Below are 24,875 nucleotides of genomic sequence, written 5' to 3' on the forward strand. Positions count from 1 at the left end.
ACTGCCATGAAAAGATTAGAAAATAGAAGAAGAAAAAATTGGAAAGCCAGCCTCTGAGAATGGAAAGCCTGAAGTGAGGACAGGGCGAAAGGGAGTATAGTAGTAGTTTACTTCAATTTCAGCTGGAATTGAAGGTCATAAAATGACTGATTTCAGTTTTTCTTCCTTCAGCATCACGCTGCATGTGTGTGCAGGAGTGTTTCTGCATATGTGAATTTATGCAGATGTAAAAGACGTATATTAACATACTAAATGATTACCAACTTACTCACACACACAGCACTCTAAAGTGTACACAGTTACCCATTTTTAAATGCAACAGTCTTTATTGAAATTTTACAAGAAGCATTCACATCAGTGACGGAACATTTCTTTGAAAATAACTTTGGCATTAAGATCATGGACAAAGAGCTTTTTAAGTTAAAATGAGAGGCAAAGTCTTCAAGACTTGTGTGCTACTGATTTATTCATTAACTTTTTTTTTTTTTAAAGAGAACCCCCTCCCCAAAACAATTAGCAATTATTTTCTACATTTCTAAAGTGCTGTGTTGTTTTGTCACTGTTATTTCAATAACAACATTCAGAAAGTAATTGATGAAATAATTGTGAAGGACATAAATAAGCTGGTACACACACACACATATATATATATATATAGAGAGAGAGAGAGAGAGAGAGAGAGAGAGAGATTATTTTCTTTATCATGTCTGCACCCATCATTTTTTACACAGCTGAATATTTTCATTTTACTTACTTTTTCTGGTCAATATATCTATACTTAAATTTTCTTAAAAATCAATTCAACTGCTAATGAGTTTTTAAGGTGTTTATTAAATGCAACACTGCTCATTGTAGGCATGGGAAAAAGATAACTACATTTGTGCTGACATGCAATAAAAACATACAAGTACATTAAAACTGAATTGATAATTGTTAGATCTACAACCGGCAAAACCTGAACCCCTACTCACTTGGCCCTTTCCATTCTTTCTTTGTTGTATTCCTTGACATCTGGTGATCACAAAAGCAGACTTAAGTGCTGTGTAACAGGGAGGCTGCTCACAATAATGGCTATCATAATTATCTCCTCTTTGCAATCTCCATTCTTGCACAGCACTTCAAACAAGAAGTAAAAAGGGGCAGGTGAGCGGAGGTAGGTGAGGGCATGGCTGGCATTCATCAGTTTCCACCACAAGATACAAATGATGGTTGCGGGGAGGGGGTTGGGGGACATGGGGTGGTGGTTGTCTTAAGTTTGATACACTGAAGTTATCTTATTGCTTCTCTCTGCCATTTTGCTTGCTAGAATTACTTCCAATTGGCAGAATATATCGCTGAATAAATGAGACCAATTTGTTTCCATTCAAAAAATATAGCATACTGAATAAATAATAGCATTTTGATCTTATCTTGACAGAATCTATTTGAATATTATACATTATATGACACTGGTCTGAGAAACAATCATTTGTCAACAGGCCTAATTTATAACCAATTCTAAGAAAATATTGATTTTCAAATCTGAAAACAATTTCTGAAACACTGATTCAAAAAAAAATTTTTTTTTCAAGCAACATCTTCATAAAGATGATAGAATGACATGTTTCATTATTATCTGTCATCCTGACTCGTTTGATTTCACAGCCGTATTTGGATGCTGAACAATGCCAATGTTTTAATATTAACTATCGATACACCCACACCCACACAGGCATCCAAAACAGGTATATAAGACCAGTGCACAGACTTTGTGTACGCACACGAGTCAAAAACAGCAATGCCTGTGGAGAAAGAAACAGTGATTCTGATACCAATGCTCGGAAATGTCTCAACAATATGGATGTTAACATTATTAAGTAAAATTAACTCTTGTCCGGTGGTAAGACAAAACAAGACCAATGAGCAGAAAGGATATGAAAATATAACTTGTTAGCAAGCTTGCATCCAGCATGATGACACAGATTCATTTTTCCAAAGCAAGAAAATAAAGATATTAATGCCCAAGTGACTCTGAATGTAATTTATCACACAGACCTTGTGTATTCATAATACTAAAAATAGATATTGTTCTAATATCACATTCTGATTGTGAGATATATCCACTTTTGGGGTTTTTTTTGTTTGTTTTTTTAATATTCAATTGAACAGTTCATAACTTGCCCTTTAATGATACTTGGACATCTTGACTCATAATTTTGTTATGGAATGTAAAACCATCCTGTTGTTCTTTTTTGTTTTTTTCCCCCCACTTTTTAGTACTTACCCCATTTTTTGTGTTTCTGTATTCAAAACACACCTTTGTTTTCTTTATTCATATCTGGTCCATAGATAACGCCCTTTTGATCCCTCACTATATTTTCAGGTGATCAATAACAAGGTCATGGCCTGCTCAAAGACCAGAAAAAAACAAAACAAAGTTGTATCTTCAACAAAGCAAGTTGCTTTATTTCATGTTGGGTGGGGGTGGTGGGGGTGTCTTATTTACACAGAGAGATTTCAGTCTGGGTTTACAATTTTAAACAAAAGAAAACAAAATAAGATGAAAGCACATAAACAATAACCATTACTACGAATGCATTTCAGTGTCCATTTTTCAGGATTCTGTGTCAGACAACAAGGGCTGCGTGTAATATCAAATCTTACTGCAATGCAAACTTACTGATAAATACAGTTTCTAGCAATCAGACTGATCATATATTAAGCAATATGACAGGTGTAGTCCCCCCTAATTAACTTACATGTAAAAATGCAGTACAAATACATACAAAAGTAATACTGTTTGAAGAAATAGTTGTCATCATTTGCAGAAAATTATTTATTTACAGAATAAGATCATGTATATTTTTCTTCTATAAGCAAGTTTTTGGTTCTTTTTTTCCCCCTGTGGTTTTGGTGATGAGCATGACAATGAGTTCCTTTACACAGTCTCTTCAGCACAATCACAAACGAAGCACCCACCTTGATCTTATCTCAGTCACTCAAGCATGTGCACTGAACAATATTTTTCACCTGTACAACACACACACACATTCTCTATTCTTTGGCATGAACAAATTCAAACACCCATACTTTCACTCCAGTTTCAAAGGCTGCAAGATTGGCTTTTTTCCTCCAGATATAATGTCACAATCTTTTTTTTTCCTTTCTTTTTTCCCAGACATAGTAAAGACAGTGATATCTCTTTCAACATTGCCTAAAACACACAAAATCCTGAAAGTAGCACCTGGTGGGTTAAGGGTGAAGATAAGTTTTTCAAACAAAACAGTTTTTGAAACAAGGAATTTCTGACAAAGTTGGTCTGCATAATAATTCACTTGCTCTTCACTATCAATGCAGGTGTGGCCAGTATCATAAACATATATAGAATTACTAAACATCAATCCCTTTTTGTGGAGATTTGTGCGTAGTATTTTCCAATTAAAAGATTTCAGTATGTTACTGTATACTATTTCAAACACACAATTAATTTTTCTTAAATCAAAAAGTAACCCTACTGTGATTCTCCTATCTTTTCATGGGCTGCAACTCCATGTTCACTCATGTGTACACAAGTGGGTTTTTATGTGTATAACTGCTTTTACCCTGCCATGTAGGCAACCATACTCCGTTTTCAGGGGTGAATTACTTACAAGTTATTTACTCTCATAATATTTTAGCATATTCTTCTCTTTTTCTAAAGTAAGATTTTGTTTTTATGTATATAGGCTTGAGCATGTATCTTAATTTTCAGTCTAAAAACATATTCTGTTCTTTTCATTAACCAGAAACTCTTTATCAAAATTAGTTTAAAGTGAAAAATAAGGACTGACTGATTCTGTCAAATGTATACATCTGCTTCTGTTTACCTCTTCTGCTCAAAATATAAAAGTAAGAACTATCTTTTAAACTTGCTGAAATTAACAACCATACACAACAAACAGATACACTCATTACACACTCTAGCACCAGCCAAGCACAAACACACACACACATTGTACTAGCCAAGCACACACTTATACACAAAGGCTTGCTTCCACACAAAATCAGAACAATCAGATCATTAAGTGATGACTGGAAAAAATGCACTTGTGTCACACGTGTAAGGTAGAAATACATGGGCATCTTCATTCCAGAAGCTCCAATTAGTCTCTTGCTCCAGTTCAGATCACTTTGGTTTTGAGGTCAATGTCTTTGCAGGCATGGCTGTGTTGATACACCAGTTTCATTAAGTTCATTTTCTCTATTTCCAGAGTTTCTAGTTCTGTTCTGAGACGCATGTTGGCTGCTTCTAGTCGCCTCACTCTCTGAAACAAAAGAAATGACACAGTCATAACCCCATCTCGAAGAAACTTCACACAGCATCCTTACAGATGATCAGTGGCTGTTTAGTAAAGGGAGATAACTTTCGTTGTCACATTTCATGTTCGTTTGGCTTGAGTCATCCGATTATGTCCCTGTTATCCACACCGAGCGAAGCCCTTGGCATCAATCATCATATTACCTCCCTTCGAACATGCCCTGTATTGAAAACCAAAAAACCAAAAACAACAATAACAAAACAACAACTTCAAATAGTATTGTCAAGAAACTTGACAGTTTCACTTACGTGACAAAGAATATTCCTTTTAACTTTCTAAACTTGTAGTTCCATCCTCCAATATGTAAGAAAATAAGACATGCATCAGTGCAACATCCCATCCACTGAGGATCCAGGTGCTTGGCCTCCCAAGTGCTGTGACTGTTGCACGCACAAAAAAGAATCAACTACAAATATACATATATTGAACAGCAATGAAGGAACAGCTGTAAATAAATCAATAAATACTGAATGTTTTTATATAGACTTGGTTTGCCTCATCTTTTGTAAGTGTTCATTCTGTGTCAGTAAAAAATCAAACGCACTTAAGTCTGGTCTTTACACTTACCTCTCTCCAAAATAGCCCCCCTCCCTCCCTCTTTCTGTCCACACTTTCTTTAGCCATCTACCTATCGATTTGTGTGTGTGTGTGTGTGTGTGTGTGTGTGTGTGTGTTATCTTTGATTCAGAGTAATGCATTCATGTGAAAGGTGTAAAAGCACTTGATCTCCAAACAGGTGTCATTCCTATATAAATACATTTATTATCATCATTAAATGCACAAAGTTAGGAAGTACTTCCAAGATCTTCAAACTATTTCTTATATACACAATATTGCTCACACCCATAATAATCCGGACTGAATCACTGTTTCAGCAAAGACCTTGAGAACAAGGCTTATCCACTGAACTGAGTATGTTCAGAATGCTTGACTCTCACATCATGAACAATGTTCTCACATAATATATAAGATCTCTAAATTAAAAATAGCTGCTGAGATATACAATAAAGCTTTTCAAGTACTCTTGTTAATGCTGTACTGGGAATATTTGTAGTTTTTCTGATTGTAACATTTGATGAAATTCAATGCTTCAGTAATTATATAATTTATCTGATTGTAATATTTGAAATACTTCAATGCTTTGCTGGTACTTTTTTGTTAATTAGAAAACCATGTATCAGTTAGTTGTAACTGGATTTGAAAGGTGGTGATCTCTCTCTCTCTCTCTTACCACACACACACTACTGCTGTAACTTCAACCATTCAGTGGTACTAATCAAAGAACTGGCTGAAAACAGTGAAGATAATGGTTTCGATCCCCATCAGCAACTTTGGTATTATTAGTTTAGAGATTATCAGTCCCAACGGGCTCCTTTGAGACAGTTTAGGTGTTGGAAAGCTGACAATCAAGTGTCATCCGACACAGGAAAGAACTTTTGAAATGTTGTTCTGATGTCCTACATTGTCGACATTTCATTTCTTGGGTCTGGTAGATACCAGGACAGTTAGTAAAAGGACAGATCAGGCTTCTTCACGGGATCTCAAAACAGAAGTTACTGAGAACAATATGCCCTTAAGAAAAGAAGAGGAAAAAAAGAAAGCATTTCTGAAATCTTCCTCTGAGAGATGAAGTAAGAACATGAGATGAAGTAAGAACATATCTCCAGAGTTATTTTTGACAAATTAGCAAATATTATAGAAATTAACAACCTTGTTAAGATGCTAGGACATATTTGAAAAAAAGGAAGAAAGAAAAAAAGAAGCACAGACAGGACACTTTCCTTCACTACACTCCAAATATCACAAAAACTGATCCTTCAATCCTTCCATTCCAATAAAAAAAAAATAAGAAAAAGGACAACCCCCCACCCACCCCCAAAAAACAGCCCTGGAACCACTGGGCAAATCAAACACAGATACAAAGCCAAGAGGTAAATATACCCACATACCCCCTCCTTTCAGTTTTTCTTGTAAACTGAGCAAACCTGTGACATGCTGCTTGCTCTAGTGATCATTAAATATTATGCACTGATGTGGAAGTCCTTGACCAGTTCTGACCATTTCTGCATTGAAGACTGCTTGGTACATAAAGTAATGACAGCCATAATATTTTTTCACGAATCGAAGACCAAAAACTAAATATAGCATCAAACAGTTTTACATTTCAGGCACTGTGGCAAACAACTTTTTTTTCTCTCTCTCTTTTTTTTTTTTTATAAGAAGACTGTAATCAATCAAATAGCCTGAAATGTTTTCATTTTCCATAAACAAACAAGGACACAGCAGCCAATCCATGAAAAAACATGCCTACATGGCAGGGTAAATAAACAAAATGGTCATACACGTAAAATGTTAAATGTTACATGTTTGTTATATGTTTTTCTGAGTATGTATGTGTGCATGCCTGAAATCTGATTGAATGACGCAGGAAACGAATGATGAGCGCCCAATGGCAGCCATCAGTCGGCTCTACCCAGGTAGGCAGCCCGTTGCGTAAATGACCCCATGTTTGAAATGCGCTTAGAGCTTGGTCTCCGACCGAGGATAAGCGCTAAGTATCCATATCAATCAATCAATTCTATTTCTTGAGTTTTTCTTTCATGATGTTTAACAAATCTGCTGAATATTTTCTAACATTTCCTTTCATAAGTTTCTACAGGTGATCAGATTTAGAGATCACACACACACACACACACCACCACCAGCAATAATGGTTTTAACTGAACATTCTGATTATGAATCACAATGGAAAATAAAAATAAATGCAGCATGTCAAAACAAGATTACACAGCTTGTTAAAACAAAATGACATCCTTTCCCCTCTTTCAGTCACATTTTGGAAGTTTCCAGTGTATTGCCAAAAGAAATAAAATCTGACACCAAACAGTTTTCAACAACACTGAACAGAAATAATTTCAAATATTCAACCCGTGCATTTGCACAGCCATTAAACAATTCCCAACAAAGAAAAAAAAATTTGCAAAGGTACTCACATCTGATAATGTGGATGAAATCTTTCGCTGCTTCTGTCGAAAACGTTGGGCGGCAAGTCGATTTTGGTCACGGCGCTTCCTAACTTTCTCCCACTCTTCTTCCGTCAACTATAATGAGGCAGGAGAGCGTCGCATCAGTGTCGCGCTTGCTTCTATGACGGGATTAGCATCAATCATCAACGACACATTCCCACACCAAACCTCTAACCCTGCAGTTGTATGCATACAGTAAACATCACATGATGCATTTCCCCATTTTTGGGAAGCAATATTTCCACAGCTAGGTGACTTTTCACCAACACCTCGGGTGTTAATATTAAAATTCTAACTATTGAAAATATTGCTTTGAATAAGTAACATACTCGTTATGCTCTGATATCCATTATGTATGACATGTTGTGAGCAGATTTTATTCAGCAGTATGCTATTTTCATTGAAGGACGAGCAGCCATTGGAAGTTGAATACTGCAATGCAAAATTGCTGGAAAACTGGAGATGCTTTAGAGATAAAGGTTATGTGTGGTGTTCAGGAACAACAAAAGTACAGATTGGTTACATTATTCCCACCACCAGCACCAAAATCAGAAAATTAAAACTGAATCAAAAGCATGCTAAAAGTATATGAAATATATTGTTTTTAATTTGAATGTAACATTCAACATGGAAAACAGACTTAAAAGTGTGTACTGGTGTGGGATGAGGTAGGGAACAGAAACATATAAAGTTTAACCCTTTGACTTGTGGAACTATTTGTGACTATTGCAAAATAATCACCAACCTAAACAAAACAAAATCACAAAAATAAAATATGCACAAATGTATGTTTAAGTGTTCCTGAAGGAAAATAAATGGAGAATATAATCATCAAAAGTTCAATGTTTACAGGTTGAGATACAATTATCATAAGTTCAATGTTGACAGGCGGATGTAACTCCCATTCAGGGGAAGAACTCAATTAAAAACAAAACAAACAAACAAACAAAAAACAAAAAAAACCAAAAAACTACACAAACAAAATATTTGGAAAAAAAAAAAGAAGAAAATTCAAGCTTGTTTATTTTATTGGTTGAAATGGTGCTAAAATATCAAATGTGTCAGACACAAAAACCATGTGCAATTATGTTGTTTTCCTCTACTATCATGTTGTTTTAAACAAACATAATACATAAACATCTGCCCCCCCCTCTCCCTCCACACACCAAACCAAACACCCACACACACTAACAGTAACACACAAAAGCTCACTGTAAACAATATTTCAGCTTGAAGCTTATATCTGGAGGTTTTCATAGTAAATTAAAAAACCCAAAGTGAAGGTTTCAAGCAAAGATTGGGTTTTTTCAATACCCACTTCTAACATGACCCTGCACCCTTAATGCTGATGTACCCTGCAGTATAATCATCATCAGGATAACCAATCAAGTTATCACCAACAACATTACTTTCATTTTCAATCAGATTTTTGTAGTTGCTATTGTCGACATTATGCAGAAAATGAACTATAATTCTAGCAACCTCCTTTGTGCCATAACTCCTGGCACCATATTGCAACGCGAAGCAACTTTTCACTTTACAAAACGCAAAACACTGCATCAAAATCGACCCAAAACTTGAGAAATTGCTTCGGACACACATCAAGGCAGTCATTTGCAATGAAATAGGCATATATATATATGCAAATGAATGGCTGGACTGCTGACACTGCAGTTACCCCTAAACTGAGGATATATCCACGGTTGGAAATGAAAGGCTTGAGGCTTTTCTCCTTCTCCAATCATTGTCTGAAAATCATCAAGTAAACTTTAGTTTTATTTATTTTTCTTTCAAAATCAGTCCAGTACAGGGGGATCCAAGAAAATATCACGTAAGTCATTTTCATGGTTTAGAATTTCCCATGACATCAGTCGTCCTCTTGTATTATCAGATGCAATTTTCTGCAGATATGTTTCAGTATTATCCCTGCCATTCAGGTAGCTATATTCTATTTTCATGGTAAGTGCATTTCATGTTAGACACACACTGCATATTTTCATATTTCCCAGAACTACTGAATGGCAACATACCAAAACTTTAATGTGCTTACTTGTATGACGAAGAATCTAAGCCTAAAATATGAAGTGCTTCTATATATTATCTCCCTTTACTTGTGCTCAACATGCCAGTTAACAAATGATCTAACCACCATTCCACCAATGTATCCGTAACACTTTGGCAACACAACCCAATCAATCATGAAAAGCTTTTGCGACATACTGTGCTGTTTCACTTTTCTCCTCTTTCAGTCTTTGTGACTGGTGTGTGCTTACATGCCACAAAGTGTGTGTGGGGCATGTATCAAAAGCAAGTTTGGTTTATGTCTTCTGTCTTTCACAATCTTTCAAGGAGGTTACTGGGTACAGAAGTGTCAGAAATATTTCCTGTACTTTACAGCTTCGGTATTCAACACAGTCCGTAATTCTGGAAACTACATTTGGTTGCCTTAAAGTCATTCCGATTCTTTTTGTTTGTTTGTTGTTTTTTGGGGGGTGGAGGTTGTTTTCCGTAGAGGTGGTAATGATGAATGTTCCATTTTCTGAACATTTTCTCTTGGGAGACAGGGGGAAAGTGAACAGGATGTAAAACCGGAAAGGCTGGTAAGATGTTTCCCTTCCTTTTTTTCTTTCTTTTTTAAATTCTTTTTCTTTTCACACATGGGAAGGCAGAGATGGACTCTTCAGAAGTTCATTTATTGACTTTTTCCTTTAGGACAGACTTTTCCTTTAGGACAGAGACAAATGGATGGGGAGGAGGGAAAGGATTTAGGAAAAACATACAAGGGCAAGTTTTGTCTCACAACACACAACAAAAAAGCAATTCTAGGGACAAGACACCACACACACAAACACGCCATCTTCTCTACAACAGAAGGCACAAGCACAATCAACCCCGACCAGCAAGCCCATGCCTCCTTCCTACCTCATCTTTGGGGGGAGTCTTGAAGTCGACCTGCAGCTCCCCCTTCCCCTCTGCTTTCCTGCGGGACTGAATGATGAGGCGGAGATCCTGCTTGATGATGTTGCTGGGGTCTCCTGAGTTGAGGGAGGCGAGGGTGGCAACAACCAGCTTCTCGTCCTGCACCAGGTTGCGGTGGTTGAGCAGACCCACAGGTGGAGAGTGCACAGTGGGTGGAGTCTTGGACGGTGTGGACGACGGAGGGTTGCTGCTGCAGTCGTCGTCGTCTTCCTGCGGCTCAGTCTTGATGGGCGGGGGAGGAGAGTTGGAGCCGGAGCCAGAGCCGGAATGGGAGCCAGTGCCTGAGCCCATGAACCTGAGGGAGGGGTGGTGATGGTGGTGTTTGGCGTGCGTGGTGATGGTGTGCACGCTGCACGTGGTCATCCCCTCTGTTGGACAACAAACCAACAGTCATGTGTGACTGTAATTCCATGCAATCACTTCTCTGAACATACAGGAAGATTTAAACCTTTGACATTAGTTGGGTCATAGATAATAAACAGTAGCAACATAATTTTTGCATTTCTTATGTTTCAAAAATCATTTACATTTCAGAAATGTTATGTATCACAGGACTGTGAAGCCCTGAATTGGTGAAATTCATTTTCCACTGTTAAATTTCATTTTACACAAACTCTCATACACCGGATTAAATTCTTTAACAAAAAAAACATATGTATCGTAATTCACATTAACTACAAGTCTTATTTAAGCTGGTAGAATCCTAATATTCTTTGAACAAGACTTAAGTTCCTATATAGTTTATCTATCAAATTTTACATCCATCATTGCACCCAGCTTATCATATCCCCTGTTTTAATCTTCTTTTTCCTTGAATCTGTGTTATCTTCATGTTGTTGGCAGAGTTGCTGGACTTCTTTCACTTCATCCTCTACTGAAATATTCAAATAAGACAGAAATAAAAATCATTAAGTGTTTCTTTGCAATCTGTGGATGAACTGGACTTGGATCAAACCCTTGTACATCATGATTTAACAGTTCAGTGCCAGGGAATTTTGGTCAAGTGCTCTCTGCTCTAAGTTTAGGGAGACTAAGAGGAAACATAACTTTTTTTTCTTTCCTTTTTTTTTTATAAAATAATTTTTGTACAAAAACTATATGCAATGCAGAAGCAAAGTAAACGTTTTCTGTGACAGAAAATGAATATGGATTCTGAATCTGAGCTCCCCTCCCACCCCCTTTATTTTGATTGTAAATAACTTATTCTGGTATTTCAAAGTGATGCTAATCTAGAAGTCTATTTTCACCTCTATAGAATGACATCCAAAAAGAAAAACAAAATATAACTGGAAATACCATAGTCAGATACCTGTAGAAGAAAATAAAAACAGGTAAAATGTTCATGATAACAATTACAATGCTTGTAAACATGTAAGTGAATTATAATTGTCCCAATAATGACAAACAGGGTTTCTGTCAAGATAAAAAGTCATTCATCTTCTCAGAAACGGAGCAGTCAAGCTTTTTTTTCTTTCTTTTCTTTTTAACACCAAAGAGCATCTGATTGAAGCTCCTTTTTGTGGCTTCAGTTACATGCAAGTCAGTGAAGCACATGTTTTCTCTTTGTGTGTGTGTGTGTGTGTGTGTGTGTGTGTGTGTGTTTCTTTCATCTTCTGTTGTTGTTTTTAAGTGCTCAACACAAGGCTTTCTTCATCGGCCATAAAACAAACAACAAAAAAACAAAACCAAAACCAAAAAAAAACACTTGCACACGCATGCACACTCCTCTACAAACACACGCAACCCAAACCCCCCCCCCCCCCCCCAACCCCCAAGAAAGAAACCAAATACATGAGACACACACCCCACCCACAACTTGCCACCTCTGTCCTCCTCCCCCTCAGACACACACACGTTCTGACACAGCCTGTTTTGTATCTGCATGTTACCATTATAATAGACAATTTATGCATTCTTTAATGTTTGATGTGCGTATGAAGTGTCTGGGTTTTTTCCTCAATAACTGTCCTGGTTTGTGTTGCATAATGTAGCTTATGTCTCTTTCTCATTCCCCATGATGATCTGGGGTGTTTTTTTTGTGTGTATGCGGTTGTTTTATTATGTGTGCTTGCCTGAGGGAGCATGTGAAAGCGCACCAAATTGTGTCCGATACTACTGCTGCAGCACTGAATCTTGTTTCTATGTGAACGTAATCGCAATGTGTAACGTGTTAAGTTATATATATTATTATATATATATTGAAAAATAAGCTGAAGCACAGAACGGTTTGTTTGTATAGGTAGCCCATATTCTGACATAAGAAAATCAAATAACTGTAGATTTTCATCTTCAGAAATGTCTGAATCTATAAAGTGTGATTAAAAATTACTAACCACATCCAAACTGAGCTTTAAACACATTTTCTCAAAGACAATGCACTGCTTGGCAAATAGTGTTCTTCTGCAACCAATGACATTCTCAAAAGTTTAAGTGAAGAACTTAAGAAGTAATGAGTATCATGACAAATACCAGAGAAACTCTTACTGTTCAAGTGAACAAAAATGGAGACTCACTTAATTATGCCCCTTGCACATGCATGTCTTAGCGTGTGTGTGTGCAGGTGAACTGCTCACAGAAATAAAATGTAACCAAACCTCATCTTTCTTAATCACCTTCCTGTGCAAAAGTTTCCTTTTCCTGCTCAGTGAGTCATGCCTTATACTGGTTTAAAATTAGCAAGTGCTTGCTTGATAGAGTATTTTGTATTTTTTCACATCATTTAAAAATGAATCAGAGAACCATTTCTCAACTGAATGAGATTTTACAAAAAGCATGACACTGTATGAAGAAACTGGCCTGAGGTTAACATTAAATGCCTGGCTGCATAGCACTCTCATATCAATCTTGCATGACATATTTACAGTTGTAATTCATATGACCTAAATTCAATGTCTGAATTGGCAAACATTGGGTGAGTAAACCTTGTGCATGCATGTGTATCTGTATCTGCACATTTGTGACTGAATTAGAAAAGTTAGATTGAAAAAGATTGTTTTAACTATTTCCTTGACGAAAACACTACGTTTAAGATCATAGTTAACATACTGTATAAATCATTCATAGTACACACACACACACACACACAGAGTTTTTCAAGGAAGCATCACTGTGTTCTGACTAATCCATATAAGCCGCACCACATCTGCTAAGCAGATGCCTGACCAACAGCGCAACCCAATGCACTTACGCGGGAAAAACAACAACATAAAAATAAAAATATAATAGTAATAATGATAATAATAAACAATGATAAACAATGATAAATAAGATACATTAAAATCTATAAGATAAAAAGTAAAAAACAATGGCAAACAAAAAAATAAAATAAAAATAATAAAAAAATATTATCAGAGAGAATAAAGCAGATGTGCAACACAAGAACAACAAGAGAGGAAAGGCCTTCAAGACTCACTTGTGATACACTTTTTTTAAAAATCCAAGCTTTTTATGTATTGAGTATAGTTTCAAAATGTAATGTTTAAGATGAAAAAGATCAGTTCCAAAGCAAATTAAGTCCCCTAGCATTAATTACAGAGCAATTTCCCTTTTTTACTATCGGCACCAAAACGTTTGCAAAATAAATAAAACTTCCATGCTTAGCAAACGAAGTTCCTGTTTGAACAAAAAATTATAATAATAACTGCTCTTGTTGTTGGGTCAGAATATCAGATCAAAGTGCTTAGTTTAGAGCATACAAAAAATATAAATATAACAGTAAATGCATTTTGCATATCATTAGGCTTCATTTTTTATTTTTTTGTGCCCATCCCAACTGACAAAGTATTTGCAGAGAAAATGTCAGTGTTAAAGTTTACCATGGACACAGACACACACAGACAACTGAACACCGGGTTAAAATATAGACTCACTTTGTTTACACAAGTGAGTAAAAAAATGGTTTAAAATTATGGAGGCATAGAACAGAATGAAAACTATAACATTAAGAAGAAATAAACTGTCCCACAGATAATTTAGAATCCATTCTATTGTTTCCCACACTGACAAATTTATTCAGAGAGCACATCTTGTCTTGAAGAAAAGGGGAGGAAAGAACTGCTGTCAGTGTGCTCTGAAGCTAACTGCTCAGTCACACTTTCACAGACAAAAATTGATTGCCCACTAGAAGACAGCACTTCCACTTGTTTAGTTGTCCTAGCCAATGGGATGGGTAGGTATTCTGAGTCCTGCTGGCGCTATGTCACCACAGCTGGTTACTTATAAAATATATTTCTACATCTCTAATGGTATGCAAGTTTCATTTCAGAGCCATGTAATGTGCCATTCATGTAGTCTTTGAAAATGACCCACAGAAATCCAAAGACAGTAGTCAATGGGCCCAGTGATCTTTTCTGTTGATCACTCCACTTTCTTCAGTAAAAGTATCTAATCAGCCATGTCAAAGGGGGAGCAACTGGCTGGAAATTTGAAAATGATAATAAAAAGGAAAATCAAAACAGATTCAATAAAGCATCTCTCCTAAGGTAGTCAGTGTTTAACTTCACATCCACCAGCTGGTTATAATCAGTTCATGCCCATTTTCCTCAGCTGACAGATGACAGTGTATTTGAAATCTTACATACTTTTTTCTGATCTAACTCCACCTTTTCCTGCAGGAACATCTATCACTTAGGGGTTCTGCACAGACACACAAATGGAGTAACTGACCCGTATTTCCTGCTCCTCTATCTGCTTTTTTCCTTATTTTTTTCATATATCTGATATCACTTCAAGTGGGAAAATGCAAAACTGAAGACTACTCATGTCCCATTTGTGCCAATATGAACACATAATTGATATGATATTATGAACCAAACTGTGTGTACATGTACCATAAAAATTTCTCCAAAGTCCATTGTTCTTACAAAATTGTTTTAATGATTTTGACTGATAATCTGTTCTGGATTAAGTTTGCTGTATATATACCCCATTTCAAAGAAACCCTTCATAGCGAAAGTGGCACGGGTGGGGAATTGTTCTGACGTAAATAAAAATCAATCTGTAATTTTGCACAATCCAGTACTTCATCCAATGCTACCATTCAAATTAACTTATTCAACCCTGCGTTCTGATTTAAATAAAAAGCAATCTGTAATGTTGCACAATCCAGTTTACATCAGCCAATGTTACCATTAGAATTAACTCATTCAGCCTTGCGCCTGCCTGCTAGGCTGGTGCCGCACATTGCCCGACTAGCAGTCGGATGAAGAAACTCGTTCACATAAACCAGTTCGACAGTTCACTATTATGCTAGGGAAGGGAAGTAACAGGAACTTATCTTCCTTCTTTACAGGTGCGCAAAGTTTTGCTCAAACATTCAAACGATTAGTGTGTTTTATCCAGTTTTCTGCATCGATATGTCAAAACATCAGAGGCTTTCTGCCCAGGAAGTGATTATCCCGGTAATGAAATTATGATGGACCTGGCAATGAATCCAACCCAGATAATGATCTGATTCATACTTCATCCGAAAATTCTTGGGAAAAAGATGTAATTAGCGACTGGTCTGGGCAAAGTCATGGACATTCAAATCAAGCAACAGGAGCTGACATTTTACTATTTGAGATTTCTGTTTTAAATTGAAAGGTACAAGTAAAATGTTGCACCCCTTCCATTGAGCCCTCAGCAACTTGTATTAAAATCATATTTCAATCCTAATAATAAGTTTGTTATAATGTTAGCCAGTGGTTGAGCAATTGCTATAACAATGTGCCTGAAGTGAAGCACCCCTCCCAGTTGATGCAGCCGGGCCCAAACAAGCCAGGCTGGGAGGGCTTCACAGGCAGAAGACCAAGGGCTGAAAGGGTTAATTTGCTGTTGCTGCTGCATCTGTGATTGTTCTATTGCTTTTGTTGTGGAAGTGGGTCAGGTGTTTTTTTTTTTTATGTTTGATTTGTTTTTGGGTTTTTCTGATTTGTTTTCCCACTGCAATGATAATTATGATATAGAATCTCCAACAAACAAGTCTGTAACAACGAGAATGAGACAGAGAAAAAGAGAAACTAAAATAGACTGTATACTGACATGTGGAGACATCTAGAGATGAGAGTGAGTGACAGCTAAACAGAGACAGACAAACACAGAGAGCTTCCTGAAGAAATGGCTCTCAACGATTTGCCAGACTGCACCAGTAGTGCTTGCACGCAAGACAGGATGCACGGAGCACGCAGAAGCAGACACGTTCACTTGAACGTGCACAGCAAAAATTATGCAGAGCTCCGTGCATCACGAGTGCGACATGAAATCTATGAATGGTGACCGTATGGTTCCGTCTGGAGCATGTATCATCGTTGAACTCAAGCAGATAGGTTGCGTGGACTTGCAAATCCACCGTGGTATGTTGGGGAGACCCACAAAATCGAGGTCACTCGCCGACAGTGGTGAACTGCTGAGTTATTCGTAGTATTCTTCACCTTACTCACTGTCTAAGAATAGCCATGAGATAACCTCACGCGACTCGCTGATTGGCTGAGTGTGCCACAACTGTGTCAATCAAATTTTTAGCCGGCGACATGTCGCTGCCTTTCCTGCCCGGGCAGCACGGCATGTTTGTGCTCAACTTCTGCATTTGCCGCAGCTATCTAATCGACTGAAACCACGGCAAGTTAGCCAAAATAGTCATTAGTTTGTGCGCAATGGCTTAAGAAACCCAGGCTCCGACATGGTACAAAAATAGAACCACGCAAGGCACCAGCATTTGCCTGCACAGCACCGATAGTGGTTACTCCCCCTAGCTCCCACCACAGTACATTCACAAAACAGGATCCGAGCAGTAGACGCGAACACACGACGCTGGTCAAACTTGTCTTCGAACAGCAGCCATTCCAACGGATGCACTCGAGTATTACTTACCACAACAGCACCTTATGAACCACCGTGTCAGTATCTATAGCTGTTGCAAGGCCGGTGGTCGCTTCAAACAGGCGGTTGCCTGCATCGTTGGCCGGAGTTGCGAGGGCAGCTCAGTTCAGACAGCTTCCACGAAACGCTAGGTGGCAATGACTGCTGGTAAAAGGGGAGGTAACTCAGACAAGTCCAGACGCATGCATAACCTTGTGTTGAAGCAGAGGTATGCGAGGTGCGGTGGCTGAGAGAACGAAGCGAGGCAAGAGCCCGAGACCAAGCCCCTGTGGCAAAACTATGCCGCGTATGTTTGACTTTGTACGCGAAGCCGAGGGAAACGTAGGCCGATTGGGTTGTGAAATTCCTGCCCCCGCTGCTTGCTCCATTGAGGTGAATACTTGTGGCTGCGGCCCGTTCTATGAATGACTGGCAGACACGGGCAGAATCTGCTTCTTTGATGACAGTAATGGAGGTCGCAGGAGTTTGCATCTGTGAAGATATTGTAGGATTTATTGATAGTACACATTGGTAAATGCGTATAGTCTTGGCTTCTGAGTGAGGGCTGTTCACGAACCTATAAATAGATCCATTTTATGTCCCCAGGGCCGTTCCACTGCTGCCACAGATAATTATGGCGTGATGTAAAGGAGACGGGAGTTTATGGAGAGGAGGATGAATCTGCGGGAATATCAGATCAAATTTGCATGCATTTCGTGTCATCAGTGACACGTAATCCGTATAACTTGACCTCGACAGCTTAGAGCTAATTGGTTGATGAGTCTCACCATTATACAGTCCAGATCTACCCGCCGTAGGCTTATATTTAAGTATTCATCCGTGAGCTTCTAAGACTCAAAGGGGCGCTCTCGGTCTCTGTTCGGATCATCGTACGCGAGACGATGAAAGTATCAAAGTGATCTCAGAAATGACTGAGGCCAGGCTGAGTGTGGCAACTTGCCACCTGATCAGTGACATTTTGCACAAACTCCACACAGTGAACTGGGTTTTTCAGTTATATAGTGAATTGTTAATTGAATACCAAGTCAGTTACAGATGGCTCAGTGGATTTTTTAACACCAGTTTACTGAATATTGCGCTGACGAGTTACGAAATCATGTAGTGCAACATGAGCGATGACAGCAACTTTTTTTCTTTGTTGTTGTTGACACTGAGAAGTAGGCCGTGCTCATCGAGAAGGCTTACTGATGATATATATGTATGTATGTATGTATATATATATATATATATGTGTGTGTGTGTGTGTGCGCGCGCGCGCGTGTGTGTGTGTAATGCAGATAGTTCACACTCTCTTCGTGTACTGACTGGGCTCCGCCGGCTCCTCAGTTGCAGAAAGCACTGAGGTAAATACCAAGACCGGTAAAATATAAAAATATCAAAAACACCCGGTCTTCAAAACTTGTATTCTAAAAAAAAAAAAGCTGCAAATTTTCAATGTGAAAACAGCTTCTTCAGGCGAGGTTACCGTCCGAGGAGGAGTACCTGTACCCTTGCCCGGAAGAAGCTGTTTTTATAGCGAAAATTTGCCGCTGCTTTTCAGTTAGAATACAAGTTTTAAAGACATGAAGAGCCTACTGTTCAGTGATATATATATATATATATATATATATATATAGATATATAGTATCCACTCCGTCGTATACTGAGGCTTATCCAATCACTGAATTAGTCGGATACTCGGCCTGCACTGACACACACACACACACGCACACACACACTCTCTCTCTCTCTCACACACACACACACACACACACACACACACACACGGTACCGGCACACACACACACAGAGTCCGCAACTCAAACCAAGTCGGTTGCAATTGCCGTTCAAGGCCGGGACGCCGAACACTCTTGAATAAGTGGCTAATTTTATTAATATTTATTTGATGTACTCTGTCGGACTATCACGCTCAGTGGTATTTGTACCTGCGTCGTGAAAAGCGTTGCGCCACTGATTCCGCGGCCGCATTTCATCTCAGTTCCCTGTTGCTTCCCCCCCCCCCCCACCCCCCCTCAGTCCCTCCGAGGCCCTCCCTCCCCACCCATCAGACGTCTCGTACTGTTGCATGCCTTTCAGTCCAATTATCGATGTGTATGATTCAGATCTCCTCAGTCACGATTCTCGGACTTTTTTTTTTCTTTTTTTTTCAGTTTTGTCTGTACCAATAATTAATCTTGACTTCTTCTTTTTTTTATTCACCCACTGCAGATGATTACAAGAAATTCATTCCATTTTGTCGAGTTTTGTTTCTGTCCCTATGAATGGTGAATTTTGAGCAGGATGATAATAAATGTGTTGTAGTGTTCCACACACACACACACACACACACACACACACACATAATATGATCTTTTGATTTAAAAAAAAAAAAAAGAAAAAAGAAAGAAAGAAAAGAGTAAAGGGCAACCGGCGGGTCTGGCAAGGCCAGTATATAAGGCTGGTATACTGACCGGGCATTGAGGGAAAGCCCCTTTCTCCCTGCATTGCCACACCCTATCTAATGATTTTTTCCCACCCACTCCTGTTCCTGGTGGTTGCACTGAACAGGTTCACCACACACTGTTCGCAGCTGAATGGGCTGACGGCCACAGGCACCAGACATTACTACCATTTTTCCCTTGCTGCAGCCAGCTAGATCGATGTGACTTGTGGGTGGTGGCATGGCATCGTCGAGCATAATTCACCCACCATCCCCCTCCCCCACACCCCCCAAACCCCCTCCTCCCTACTGTTTCTTCAAGCTGCACCGACTAGGGTGTGTGCGATTCACTGGTGAATGGACTGGACTGTGACCGCGACTATCACACGTGTTCTTAAAGTTGAGCTGTTGTGTTCAGTTTGGTTACGTGTCCTTTTCCCTCTGTCTCTGTCTCACAAGAATCATTTTCAGTAATTTTCATTATATCATTTATATGGAAATAACTTTTGGTTGATCAGTTTGGAGTCTAAAATCGACGGCTTCTGTGCTGGAACAGACCATAAATCAACACGGCAACTGCACTGCCGTATGACGAATCAACTTGAGTACCAGCATGACTTAAAAATCTTACATACTATTACCAGAAACCCCGGCCTGCATCCACCTTCACCTCTCTGTCTCTCTCTCTTCCTAGCCCTCTTTCTCTCTGGGTGCGCGCGCGAGTTCGAACTGAAAGAGAAAACTTAAGTGATTGTGTGTATCTGTATATGCATGCATGCCGTGAGCGTAACAGAAAATACTGGTGGGAGATAAATTCGCACATAAATGTATTACGAATGAAGAAGCCATATTGAGAAGTATGCATCGCGTTGCTGGTTTTATTAAGGAAATATACCCGGAGTTGGAGCATAAGTCATGGCAGACACAGAAATTGATCAGTGGTATACTATTTCACAGTGCCCCGCCGCCGAATCTGATCAGAGAAAGGGGCAGTGAACTCGGTTCACTCTTGCGCATGGGTGTCTGCCGCAAAACTGAAACAAAAAGATAAAAAGAACAGACAATAGAAAGAGAGACAGGAAGAAAAGAGCAAACGAAAACCGTCGAATCAAGTTGTAGCGGTACCAGAGAAAAGTGGTCATTTTATGCCAGTATCCTATACCGAGTTCACGTTTTACTATTACTATGACTACCGCCTCTTCTGTTGCCCAACTACCATTCTTAGACTCAGCGAAACTACTTTTGCTGCTTTTTGTTTTTTAACAACACTGCCCTATTTTCTGCTTCATCTTCATCTTCTGTGGGTATGTTCGTTCTGTTTACCAATGGCAGTTGTGTTGGGTGTAGCAACAGCAGCTGCTGCAGCTGTCTATGTCGCAGTGGTTTGGGCTGCAGCAGTGTTGTTGTTGTGGTTGGAGGTGGTCGTCAGTGCAGCTGTCGCCCTCATCGTCAGTTGCTACGAACTGTATGACTGCTGCCGCTGCTGCTGCCGACTGTCGCCTGATTTAATTGGCTGCCGCTGCTGACTGACTATCACCTGATTTAAAACACCTCCTCCGCACCCTCGCCGCCCCCCCTCCCCCAACCCCCCACCCACTCCCCCTCCCTCTCTCGTCTGTCTCGATCAGTGGCCATCTGTCTGCGGTGTCTGTGTCACTGTCTGTCCGCTCGCGCTCACTTTCTCTCTCCCCCCCCCCCCCTCCTCTCTCTCTCTCTCTCTCAGTGTCTCTCTTCCTCTATCTCTCTATCAGTCTCTCTCAGTATCTCTCTTCCTCTATCTCTCTTTCAGTCTCTCTCCGCCTCATCTTTCTCCCTCTCTCTCTCTCCGTCTCATCTCTCTTCTTCTCTTCCCCTCTATATCTCCGCCTCATCTCTCTCCCACTCTCTCTCCCTCTTCTCTCTCCGCCTCATCCCCCCTTTCTCTCTCTCTCTCTCTCCCTCTCTCCGTCTCATCCCATTTCTCTTCCACTATATCTCCGCCTCATCTCTCTTTCTGTGTCTCTGTCTCTCCGTCTCTCCAGTGTCTCTCTGCCCACCCCTCTTGCCTCATTCTGTCTCGCTTCACTTCTCTTTCTCGTGCGCATTTGCTCACACATACACGACATTCGTGCACTTGCGCGTGAATGCACATGCATTCATACACACGCGGAGGGATTTTATTGACACACACATACATATGAAGATTTTAATGCATACATACATACATACATACATGCCATTCGTATTTACGTGCGTAAATACATGCGTACATGCCGGCATATGTACATGATATGCGAATATACTGCATACATACCTACATAAAATGAAGTGGGTTTTATTCATACAGGCGAGCTTTTGAACGGATTAATGAAAGTCATTCATACTAGGAATGAATTTCAAACTTTTTTTTTCTTCAAATGTTAAGGTGTGTGTCTAGTGTGGATGGCTCATTTGAACTGATTGTCTGTGATATTAGTTGGGCCGTGTCAATATCCACATGGCTTGCATCACACCATCAGCTATTTTCTTGGGTTTACAGCTTTTTCGTGTGTCGTTTTTTTATGTTAAAAAAAAACACAACCAAACAAACAAACAAAACAAAAAAACACACACGAAGAAGTGGAAAAAGACTATCCATCTATCTATCTATCTTACGAAATATGTATCTGACATTGAATTTACTTTTATGTCACTATGGTTGTCACATTTGCAATGGTTGCGCGCGCGCACACACACACACACACAAACACACACATACACACAGAGGTAGCCACATATAACTTCAACGCAGACACGCGTACAGTACGCCGGCGCACACATACACAACATAGGTAGCCACTGACATATAATTCAATTATAATTACCTATTTCCATCCATTCACCCACTGCTCCCTTCACACACACACACACACACACACACACACACATGGAGGCAGAACAAACGGCATGATGAAATCGGCATGCGCACAATCCTACCTGTAACAAATGCCAGTCATCTTCACTTTCCGGTGCTGTCGATTACATCACAGCCTCTTGCCCGGTGTGACACTCACGCTTTGTTGTCCCCCAAATAGGAAAAATAGCAACAGACACAATACACCTTTAGTGTCCCACTCAGCAGCACACGAAACAGTCAGGCCACACACGAGGGAAGTAGACTTCCCAGTGACTGGGTCCCAATCAATGTCAGCAGTTTCTCCCCGCTGCTGTTTCCAACTCGTTCTGCTGCGCACGATTGTCGCTACAGGCAGGGGATGGGTGAATGGGTAAAAAGGTGCACGCGCGACGTTTATGGAGTCTGTCTGAAATCAATTGTCTCGTGCGTCACGTGCAGTCTGTTCCTACAGTGTGGGGAGCTGACGGTGCTCCCATGAAAGGAAGCACAAGACTGGGCGAGAAAGACAGTGGAATGCTGACAGTGCAGATGCGTGACTGCAGACAGGACTGACGGCGGAGATAGGTTTATAATAGGAACTAATCGAATCGCAGTCTTTTTGCGCGCGCGCGCGCGCGTGTGTGTGTGTTGTTGTTTTCAGGGCTTTTTCGGAATGTTTCTCCTTGTCAATTTTTTTTTTTATTTATCATTTCGTTTAGTATTATTTCCAGCATACACAAACACATTGAAATGCTTGCGCAATATTGTTTAGATAATGTGTGCACGCATTGAAACATACACGGCAAGCGCCGGTGTATATATGCATATAAATGTGAATACTCATTGAACTGCTAGCAAACGAGCATCCCAGGCAACTATCCATTTGAACTCGCTCGCACGCACACGCACGCACGTACACACACACACACACGCGCGCGCACACACACTAACGTTGATGTGCTGATATGGAGAGACACATGAAATTATTATTTATTTATTTCAGTCATTTGTGCTTCATTCAAAGCTAGACTCGATCCTGGCCGTTTGACGAACAGGTAAATGTAAGTTGTTCCAGTCTTACCTGCCTGAGCCGCCAACACACACGCACACACACACACACACACACACACACACACACACACACACACACACACAGGAGAACGTAGCTGTACAGCACCGCACTGATTTATCACTGTTGACATTTTCGCACAACTGATAAGCGAACGCAGTGACATGTGTGTGTGTGCGTACGTGTGTGTGTGCTTGCGTGTGTGTGCTCGTATGTGTGTGTGTGTGCGCGCGCGCGCGTACTTGTGTGTGTGTGCTCGCGTGCGTGTGCTCGTGTGTGTGCGTACGTGAGCGTGTGCTCGTGTGTGTGTGTGTGTGTGTGTGAATGTGTACGATATCCTAGTGCTTCTCGTTTTCTTTAATGCAAGTTTTTTTGTTTTGTTTTTTTCATTTCATGTGTGCTTCGTTTTTGCATGCTGTGTTGTCTGCCGATGTGACGTGCCGCCTCAGTGACAATCACCTCACTGGGCTTCTCTCGAATCCCTTCCCACTCCCCTCCTATTCCTCCTCCTCACGGCACGCCCACACAGACACACCCAGGTCCGCTCTGTCTCGTGATTTGCCTGTGTCTATGTCTCATGTTATTCCAGTCTCCTTTGTCAGGAAGGTCTTGAACAACACACCGTAGCGGCCGCCTGGACTGGCAGGGCCGAATATTTTGTTTCTGTGACTTGTCAACAAACAAAAACCTTTTATGGTGTAGATCTGTCGAGGACAGCCAGAGCGTGAACTGAAGTCGCACGCAGGCACGACTGAGCGAGCGAGCGAGCACACACACACACACACACACACACACACCTTTCAACGTGACTGTGTAGAATGTGTGTGCCCGTGATTACAATCCCAGGGTGTAACAAAACCGAAAATGTTTAGAAAACGCAGCAGCCGTTTGTTTGGGTCAGCGTGACATTCATGTCCGTCAGGGAGACTGAGAAGCAATGAACAACTAAATCCATTTCATGATTTTCGCAGCAAAATAACAAATAAAATACGGTCTCTTCCTAGCTGAACATCACACAAAAATGAAAAACAAAGGAAAGAAAGTACGGATAAAAGGAGGAATACGTCGCTAAGGACTAAAAAAAATTTTCTTCGTTCAGAAGAGAAATGTAAAGCGTAAAAATAAAGCTTGATTGAGGGAAAAGATAATGGCAAAAATAACGAAGTATGCAAGCAGGGTTTCAAAGAAACTTGATGATGATGTCTAGGAGCTAAAATCCCCGTGGAGTTCCGAGCATTCCGAACGCTTGTATATCGGACGGGTTTTGGCTTGTTTGTTTTGTACTGCACAAGGCCATCCATGCTTTGTTTTTCTGTTTCATTTTCACTGAACC

General features: G+C 39.9%; 1 protein-coding gene across 3 annotated transcripts in view; it reads right to left on the reverse strand.

Annotated features, from left to right (window-relative positions):
• Positions 1 to 22,763, reverse strand: part of LOC143281129 (uncharacterized) — a 38,562-nt gene extending 15,799 nt beyond the window's left edge. For 2 of the 3 annotated variants that reach the window (XM_076586117.1, XM_076586115.1), the window contains exons 1-2: positions 17,192 to 17,338; positions 10,286 to 10,710 (exon numbers count right to left, since the gene is read on the reverse strand). In XM_076586117.1, coding sequence (XP_076442232.1) covers positions 10,286 to 10,705 — 420 coding nt within the window. In that variant the 5' untranslated portion in view covers positions 10,706 to 10,710; positions 17,192 to 17,338. Of the gene's footprint in view, positions 1 to 10,285; positions 10,711 to 17,191; positions 17,339 to 22,574 lie in introns of those variants that run through there. The other variant, XM_076586116.1, reaches the window with a different exon arrangement.
• Positions 22,764 to 24,875: the final 2,112 nt, after the last annotated feature.

The sequence above is a fragment of the Babylonia areolata genome, chromosome 4, assembly GCF_041734735.1.
Source record: "Babylonia areolata isolate BAREFJ2019XMU chromosome 4, ASM4173473v1, whole genome shotgun sequence".
NCBI classification, from domain to species: Eukaryota; Metazoa; Mollusca; class Gastropoda; order Neogastropoda; family Buccinidae; genus Babylonia; species Babylonia areolata.